Source organism: Mobula birostris, chromosome 16 (assembly GCF_030028105.1).
Source record: "Mobula birostris isolate sMobBir1 chromosome 16, sMobBir1.hap1, whole genome shotgun sequence".
In the NCBI taxonomy this organism is placed as follows: domain Eukaryota; kingdom Metazoa; phylum Chordata; class Chondrichthyes; order Myliobatiformes; family Myliobatidae; genus Mobula; species Mobula birostris.
The window spans coordinates 928,183-937,203 of NC_092385.1; the positions used below are offsets into that span (position 1 = coordinate 928,183).

The 9,021-nt window shown below is 47.2% G+C and overlaps 1 protein-coding gene across 1 annotated transcript; it reads left to right on the forward strand.

Moving 5' to 3' along the window:
- The first annotated feature begins 1,346 nt into the window (after positions 1-1,346).
- Positions 1,347-7,999, forward strand: LOC140210905 (uncharacterized). Its single transcript, XM_072280176.1, has 2 exons — positions 1,347-1,404; positions 3,688-7,999. Exon 2 carries the CDS (start codon positions 4,385-4,387, stop codon positions 6,329-6,331), a length of 1,947 nt encoding a protein of 648 aa, XP_072136277.1. The 5' UTR covers positions 1,347-1,404; positions 3,688-4,384; the 3' UTR covers positions 6,332-7,999.
- The last annotated feature ends 1,022 nt before the right edge of the window (positions 8,000-9,021 follow it).

The following is a 9,021-nucleotide window of genomic DNA, read 5'->3' on the forward strand; positions in this document are numbered from 1 at the left end:
CCTCCCTTGGAGGGTCAGACACCCTGAGCCAATAGGCTGGTCCTGAACTTATTTCCTGGCATAATCTACATTTTACTATTGTGACGAGAATACACATAAATTAAGATGTTTGCTGGCCTGGCCTAGCACCAGTGGCATCAGCAGTTGGTCTGCCACCTGTCCTCAGGGGAGGGAGAGATAGGGAACAATGAAGCAGCATTTGGAGATGTTAATGAAGGAGCCAGCAGTCTGGGTATTGTCTAGAGCGGCTCCCCCTTTGAACCCTGAACTGTTTGAGGTGATGGACAGGCGATCTGGAGATGTGTAATGAAGGGACGGGAGAGAGAGCTGTCTAGAGCGGCTCCCCCCTTTGAACCCTGAACTGTTTGAAGTGACGGACAGGCGATACCCCAGCAGGGGGATAAAAAGGGACAGGTTCGCTAAGGCAGGACACACACGACACCCGAGGTAACGAGACTTTGGAAGCGGTGCGCCTCTCACAAGTCGGTGGGAAGTACCGGACTATAAACGCACAGGGTGGAAAGGTACGATCAGCGGGAACCCAGTGTGTGTCCACCCTTGCTTGGGTGCCGGGTTCACTGCAGAGGATCGACCGCATCTGGAGGAGGGGTCACAGTCGGTGACCTCAGGTGACATCATAAAGGATCCGCCCGGAAAGCTGCTTATGAGCAATATCGCCGGTCTGTGAGTGGAAGCCGTTCTGAATGATCAGTCGTTCTCGTTCTCTCTCTCCCTCCCCCCACGTTGTCCATCGCCATGGCAACGATTACTGCGAACTGAACTAAATTGGACTGAACTTTGTGTCACTTTGAAATTGGTCATTTACCCCTAGACAACGATAGAGCTTGATTGATGCTGTTATCTTAATTCTGTGCACATGTGTGTTTATCATTGCTGAACTGTTGCATTTATTATCCTTTCGATTACTGTGTTGCTTGTTTCTTTAATAAAACTTTCTTAGTTCAAGTAATCCAGACTCCAACTGAGTGATCCATTTCTGCTGGTTTGGCAACCCAGTTACGGGGTACGTAACACTGTTTAATTATTTATGGTTTTATTACTATTTAATTATTTATGGTGCAACTGTAACTAAAACCAATTTCCATCGGGATCAATAAAGTATGACTATGACTATTAGTCTTTTAAATTACCCGGTCGCACAGATTTTCACTCCCTTGCGTTGTAAGATTTAACTAGATTCTAATTCTAATTCTGTTTACTCATTTCCACAGATGCTGCCAAACCCGCTGAGTGCCCCGCGGGGCTTCAGCATGCGGCGACCATGCCCAAGCCCTCACATTCAGGTGCGCATGCGCAGGAATCGCGGCCAGTTCCGGGCTATTGCGCGCATCACTTCTTGCGCATGCGCTCAGTAGACGATAGGTTCCGGAGAATCGGCAGCAGGTAAGAGTGAATCTCCGGTCGGATTTTTCATCTACACCGACATCCGAACCGCGACTGAGGGACAATTGTTACGAGCTACGGACACATCGTGGCCCCACACCCCGGGACGTTCCTGTTCCTTTCCTTCTCTCAGCCCCACGATCCGTACCCGGGCCTGGGGAAGCTGTCTGCTGATGAGGGCAGCAGCTGGCGCAATCTCTGAGGCGCATGCGCGTCTCTGTGCCCGTCCGATAGACGGGTCTCTCGCTTGAGGGGTTTCTGGGTAAAGAGGCAGCCATGGGTGACAACCCTTTGTATTCGTGCTTGAGAACGCAGGTGAAATGATTGGAATGGAAAGCTGTTGGGTCTCTCAGACACAGCCTGCCTCTAGCTTTCTAAATCCCTACGATTAGGAAGTTGATACAAGAATATATTCACAAATAAAAGAAAATCTGCAGATAAATCCAAGCAACACCCACAAAATACTGAAAGAACTCAGCAGGCTAGGCAGCATCTATAGAAACGAGTACTGTCGACGAACAAGTGCTATGCCTGCCCCTTCACTTTCTCCCTCACTACCATTCAGGGCCCCAAACAGTCCTTCCAGGTGAGGTGATACTTCACCTGTGAGTCTGTTGGGGTCATATACTGTGTGCAGTGCTCCTGGTGTGGCCTTCTGTATATCAGTGAGACCAGAGGCAGATTGGGAGACCACCACTGAGTACCAGAAAAAGTGGGATATCCCAGTGGCCACCCATTTTACTTCCATTTCCCATTCCCTTTCCAATATGTCTATCCATGGCCTCCTCCACTATCATGATGAGGCCACACTTAGTTGGAGGAACAACACCTTATACACCATCTGGGATTCTCCAAACTAATGGTATAAACGTCAATTTCTCGGACTTCCGGTAATGCCGCCCCCCCCCCCCCCCCCGCTCACTTCACCATTCCCCATCCCCTTTTCCCTCTCTCATTTTATCTCCTTGCCTACCCATCGCCTCCTTCTGGTGCTCCTCTCCTCTTTTCTTTCTTCCATGGCTTTCTGTCCTCTTCTATCAGTCACCCCCTTCTCCAGCCCTGTATCTCATTCACCAATCAACTTCCCAGCTCTTCACTTCATCCCTCCCCTTCAGGCTTCACCTTTCACCTTGTGTTTCTCTCTCCCCTTCCCCCACCTTCCAAATCTACTCCTCCAGTCTTGCCAAAGAGACTTGGCCTGAAACATCAGCTGTACTCTTTTACATAGATGCTACCTGGCCTGCTGAGTTCCTACAGCATTTTGTATGTGTTACAAGAATATGTTTCTGAGTTAATCTCGGATGAAGAGTTTTCCAGTCAATGAAAATGTGAAAGGGTTGCATGGGGGGTGGGGGCGGGGACAACAAACTATTTAAAACAGATTTAGTTCTTGAGAAAATCACTTTTTTTGTACCTCATCTTGTTGAGAACATGTTTTCTACCATTCTCTTTGGATACATAACAATATAAACAGCTTTATTGTGGATAACAAGTCACCCGTAGCTTTCACATCACAAAAATGCCATACTGCAAATGGAAATGCTACTGCTCGCCACTTCATATTCATTAGCATTGCTATAATTGATGCATCCAGTACCATCAGTGGGGCAGAGCGCACAGAGTCATCATAAACTCTCCAGGTTCCGCAATGTAATACCATGTGCTCTTTGTAGATAGACAGATAATTTATTCATCCCAAAGGAAATTAAAATGCCACAGTAACATTACAAGTGCACAGATATACAAGAATACAAATATTAGAAGAGAAGTATGGAAGAATAAAAATGAAGTTACCTCTAATAGGAGGGGGGCATCACATCCCGGCTGTTGGTTGACTCCTTAGCGAGCCTAATGGCCGAGGGTAAGAATGACCTCAGATAGTGCTTTTTGGAGCAGTGCAATTGTCTCAGTCTATTGCTAAAAGTGCTCCTCTGCTCAGCCAAGGTGGCATGCAGAGGGTGAGAAACATTGTCCAGAATTGTCAGGATTATGTGGCACATGAACAGAAGTTGAAATAATACAAATGGAGAGAGCCAGCCTGAGCTACTTCACAGATTGAAGACGGGCAGAAATGGCCCGTTCTGATATGGACAGAAAAACAATCAGAACTGGATGGTCAGTTCCGATCCCTGATCGGTCCCAGTTAGAAGATCAGGAGTGGTTTCTCAAACTTGGATTAAACCTCGCTGTAATAGTGTGAATTCAGACATCGCCATAGAGACTAAAATTATCTCATCTGAAATGTCCTTCACCCATTGATGCCTTTTGCAAATCTTTTTACAGGTTGGAAATAACAAAGAATTTTTGTGCAGGAATCGCACACAACAGCAGCATTAGGGTTGTGAGCTTTAATGCCTCTGTCCAGATATTTATGGAGTGATCAGATACCAGTAATGAAGAAGTATCTCATCCCTGTTGGAAACATGCTTTGTGCCTGAAGTGAAGTTTTATTTTGTAACTGTGTGAAATCCACTGGAAGCGGGTTGCTGAGAACACGCTGACATTTGATCACTTGAATTTTCTCATTGTGGGGTTCTCTCACTCAGCGAGCCACAGAAACACAAGTGAATTCACAGAGAAGAGAGGCTATTCACCTGATGTTTGTGTTGGACAGGATCTGCTCAGTCACTCAGCCTGAAGATACATCAGCAAGTTCTTATTACAGTGAGATGGTTCATCTGTTCTGTCTGCAGGAAGCAATTCATTCAGTCACCCAAGCTGACGATACATTAGAAAATTCACATCAGTGAGGGACTGTACACTTGCTTCGTGTGTAGGAAGAGATTTACTCACTCTGCCAACCCCGACACACACCATTCAGTTCAGAAAGGACAGAGACTTCCAACGGTTCCGTGTGTGGAAAGAGATTCACTCGGTCATCTGATCGCATTGGTGAGAGACCGTTCACCTGCTTAGACTGTAGCAAGCCATTGATTTTTCATCTGATCTATTAGCACACCTGTCACTTCACTCTGGGGAGATGTTCACCTGCTCAGACTGCGGGAAGAGGTTCAACCGATCATCTGCCCTATTGGTACACCAGCGAGTTCACACTGGGGAAAAGCCATTCACCTGTTCAGTGTGTGGGAAGGGATTCGCTCTGTCATCTAACCTATTAGCACATCAGCGAGTTCATACTCGAGAGAGGCCATTCACTTGTTCAGTGTGTGGGAAGGGATTCACTCGATCATCTGCCCTGTTGGTTCACCAGCGAGTTCACACTGGGGAGAGGCCATTCACTTGTTCAGACTGTGGGAAAGGATTCACTCAATTATCTCACCTACAAGCACATCAGCGAGTTCACACTGGGGAGAGGCCGTTCACTTGTTCAGTGTGTGGGAAGGGATTCAGTCGATCATCTGCTCTATTGGTACATCAGCGAGTTCACAGTGGGGAGAGGCCGTTCACCTGTTCAGTGTGTGGGAAGGGATTCACTCAATCATTTCCCCTATTGGTACACCAGCGAGTTCACACTGGGGAGAGGCCATTCACCTGTTCAGACTGTGGGAAGGGATTCACTCAATCATTTGACCTACAGGCACACCAGTCAGTTCACACGGGGAAGTGGCCATACACCTGCTCAGACTGTGGGAAGGGATTCATTACGCCATCTAAGCTAAAGATACATCAGCGAGTTCACACTGGGGAGCAGCCTTTCACCTGTTCAGACTGTGGGAAGCAATTTACTTGGTCATCTGACCTATTGGCACACCAGTCAGTTCACACTGGGGAGAGGCCTTTCACCTGTTTGGACTGTGGGAAGGCATTCACTCAATACTCCCACCTACAGACACACCAGCGAATTCACATGGTAGAGACGCCGTTCACCTGCTCAGACTGTGGGAAGGCATTTTCTCAGTCATCCCACCTAAAGACACACCGGCGAGTTCACACTAGGGAGAGGCCATTCACCTGTTCGGTGTGTGGGAAGGGATTCACTCGGTCACGTCACCTACAGGGACACCAGCGAGTTCACACTGGGGAGAGGCCTTTCACCTGTTCAGTGTGTGGGAAGGGATTCACTCGATCATCTGTGTTATTGGCACACCAGCGACTTCATACTGGAGAGAGGCCGTTCATCTGTTCAGTCTGTGGGAAGCGATTCACTCGATCATGGGACCTACAGGCACACCAGCAAGTTCACACTGGTGAGAGGCCATTCACCTGTTCAGTGTGTGGGAAGGGATTTACTCAGTTATCTTCCCTGCAGGCACACCAGCGTATTCACACTGGGGAGAGGCCGTTCACCTGTTCAGTGTGTGGGAAAGGATTTACTCGATCCTCTGTGTTATTGGCACATCAGCGACTTCACACTGGGGAGAGGCCGTTCACCTGTTCAGAGTGTGGGAAGCGATTCACTCGATTATGTGGCCTACAGGCACACCAGGGAGTTCACACTGGGGAGAGGCCATTCACCTGTTCAGTGTGTGGGAAGGGATTTACTCGATCACATGACCTACAGACACACCAGCGTATTCACACTGGGGCGAGGCCATTCACCTGTTCAATTTGTGGGAAGGGATTCACACAGTCATCTTCCCTGCAGGCCCACCGACGAGTTCACACTGGAGAGAGGCCGTTCACCTGTTCAGTGTGTGGAAAGGGATTCACTCAATTATCTTCCCTACAGGCACACCAGCGAGTTCACACTGGGGAGCGGCCGTTCACCTGTTCAGTGTGTGGGAAAGGATTCACTCAATTGTATTCCCTAAAGACACACCAGCGAGTTCACACTGGGGAGAAGCCATTCACCTGTTCAGTGTGTGGGAAGGGATTCACTCGATCACATGACCTGCAGACACACCAGAGAGTTCACACTGGGGAAAGGCCTTTCACCTGTTCCGTATGTGGGAAGGGATTCATTCGATCATCTAATCTCAAGGTACATCAGCGAGTTCACACTGGGGAGAGGCCATCTACCCGCTAAGAATGTGGGAAGGGATTCCCTTGGTCATTGGACTTGACGCAGCCGTCAGTTCACACTGGGGAGAGGCAATTCACCTGCTCAGATTGTGGAAAGGGATTCACTCAATTATTTGGCCTACTGGCACATCAGCGAGTTCACACTGGGGAGAGGCCATTCACCAGTTCTCACTGTGTGAAGAGATTTATTCTATCATATGATCTACAGGCACATCAGTCATTTCAAACTGGGAAGTGGCTTAACGCATGCTCAGACTTTGGGAAGGGATTCACTAAGCCATCTAAACAAAGTACATCAGGGAATTCACAGTGGGGAAGGGTTGTTCACCTGCTTTGACTGTGGGAAGGGATTCACTTGGTCATCTATTGGCACACCAGCCAATTCACACTGGGGAGATGCAGTTACCTGCTCAGACTGTAGGAAAGCTTTGACTCAGTCATATCACCTGCAGACACACCAGTAGTTGCTGAATACAGAGGCAAGTTCAAAAGTGACTTGATGGTGAATTCTGCAATTATTGCTGCTGCTCTTCACACCCAGTTCTGCACCTGAGTTTCAGCTTTTGGACAGCTAAGACCATATGATGAAGGAAACAGAGTGGGAAGGAAGGGGTGTCGAGGCATCGAATGACAGTGTAGCAATGTTTGGAAGTTGATTGAGAAAATAAATTAGGGTTACTTAGACTGTTGACACATTCAATGCCTGTTGACATGGAGTATATTGCTTGTGGAAGCTCGCTGTGTTGAACTGGCTACTGAATTCTTACAAAAGGAGTGGCTGGATTGGTGTCATTTGGTAAAGGGTGACAATGCTTGAAAATGCTTTCAATGGCACTGTTCTTACCCAGAAGTCTCTGAGCTTAAGAATATACTATCACTGTGAATCGAGTGCGGAGCTGCCAACAGTCCAAATGTTGTGCCAAAGGACACGCTTGCGTTCAGTGGAGAAAATATTCTGGAAATCGGTGCGCTGGACCACCCAGGCGCAGTTGAGATGTTGCTATCTAAAGCTAAGGATTTGTGACTCAGACGAAAAGTATAGTTCTGCACTGGTAAGAGCACACTGGGGGTACGTTATTCACCTGCTCCATCTGTGGGAAGGGATATATTCAGTCTCCCAATTTACAGAAACACCAGTGAATTCATGGGAGGCAGTTTAAATAATTGTGTTGAATTTTGAACCATCAAAATTGGTGAATCTAGTTGCAAGTTCAAGAGTGACTGTTGGTGTCAGATTCTGCAGTTATTGCTGCTGTTCATCACACCTGGAACTGAACACAGGAGGGGTTTGCTCTAATAATATTAGTCTTTCATTGGACTTGAGTCAAATATTGTGGATTTGTCTGAATAAATCTGTCCAGCAACACTTTGATTTATGTGCTAACACAGAAAATGTTCTGTGAAGAGCTCAAGAATGCAGTGAGCTATCCCGTGGAATTAATAAAATCAGAATGTCATCATGAGTGAATTGGTGTTTAGTAGGTTCTGGTTAATTGGCGCACCATTTGGCACAATTAAGAGGCTATCCCAATTAGCTGAAGTTTACCATAGAACATAGAATAGTACAGCACAGTACAGGCCCTTCAGCCCACAATGTTGTGCTGACCGTCAAACCCTGCCTCCCATATAACCCTCCACCTTAAATTCCTCCATATACCTGTCTAGTAGTCTCTTAAACTTCACTTGTATATCTGACTCAGGCAGTGCATTCCACGCACCAACCACTCTCTGAGTAAAAACCCTTCCTCTAATATCCCTCTTAAACTTCCCACCCCTTACCTTGAAGCCATGTCCTCTTGTATTGAGCAGTGGTGCCATGGGGAAGAGGCGCTGGCTATACACTCTATCTATTCTTCTTAATATCTTATACACCTCTATCATGTCGCCTCTCATCCTCCTCCTCTCCAAAGAGTAAAGCCCTAGCTTCCTTAATCTCTGATCATAATCCATACTCTCTAAACCAGGCAGCATCCTGGTAAATCTCCTCTGTACCCTTTCCAATGCTTCCACATCCTTCCTATAGTGAGGTGACCAGAATTGGACACAGTACTCCAAGTGTGGCCTAACCAGAGTTTTATAGAGCTGCATCATTACCTCGCGACTCTTAAACTCTGTCCCTCGACTTATGAAGGCTAATACCACATAAGCTTTCTTAACTACCTTATCTACCTGTGAGGCAACTTTCAGGGATCTGTGAACATATAACCCCAGAACCCTCTGCTCCTCCACACTACAAAGTATCCTGCCATTTACTTTGTACTCTACCTTGGAGTTTGTCCTTCCAAAGTGTACCACCTCACACTTCTCTGGGTTAAACTCCCATCTGCCACTTCTGCATCCTATCAATGTTTCTCTGCAATCTTCAACAATCCTCTACACTATCTACAACTCCATCAACCTTTGTGTCGTCTGCAAACTTGCCAACCCACCCTTCTCCCACATCCAGGTCGTTAATAAAAATCACGAAAAGTAGCGGTCCCAGAACAGATCCTTGTGGGACACCACTCGTCACAACCCTCCAGTCCGAATGTAGTCCCTCCACCACCACCCTCTGCCTTCTGCAGGCAAGCCAATTCTGAATCCACCTGGCCAAACTTCCTTGGATCCCATGCCTTCTGACTTTCTGAATAAGTCTACCGTGTGGAACCTTGTCAAATGCCTTACTAAAATCCAGATCACATCCACTGCACTACC

Excerpts from the sequence above, each read along its gene's own strand:
- LOC140210905 (XM_072280176.1), top strand. The coding sequence starts at position 4,385 with ATGTTCACCTGCTCAGACTGCGGGAAGAGGTTCAACCGATCATCTGCC.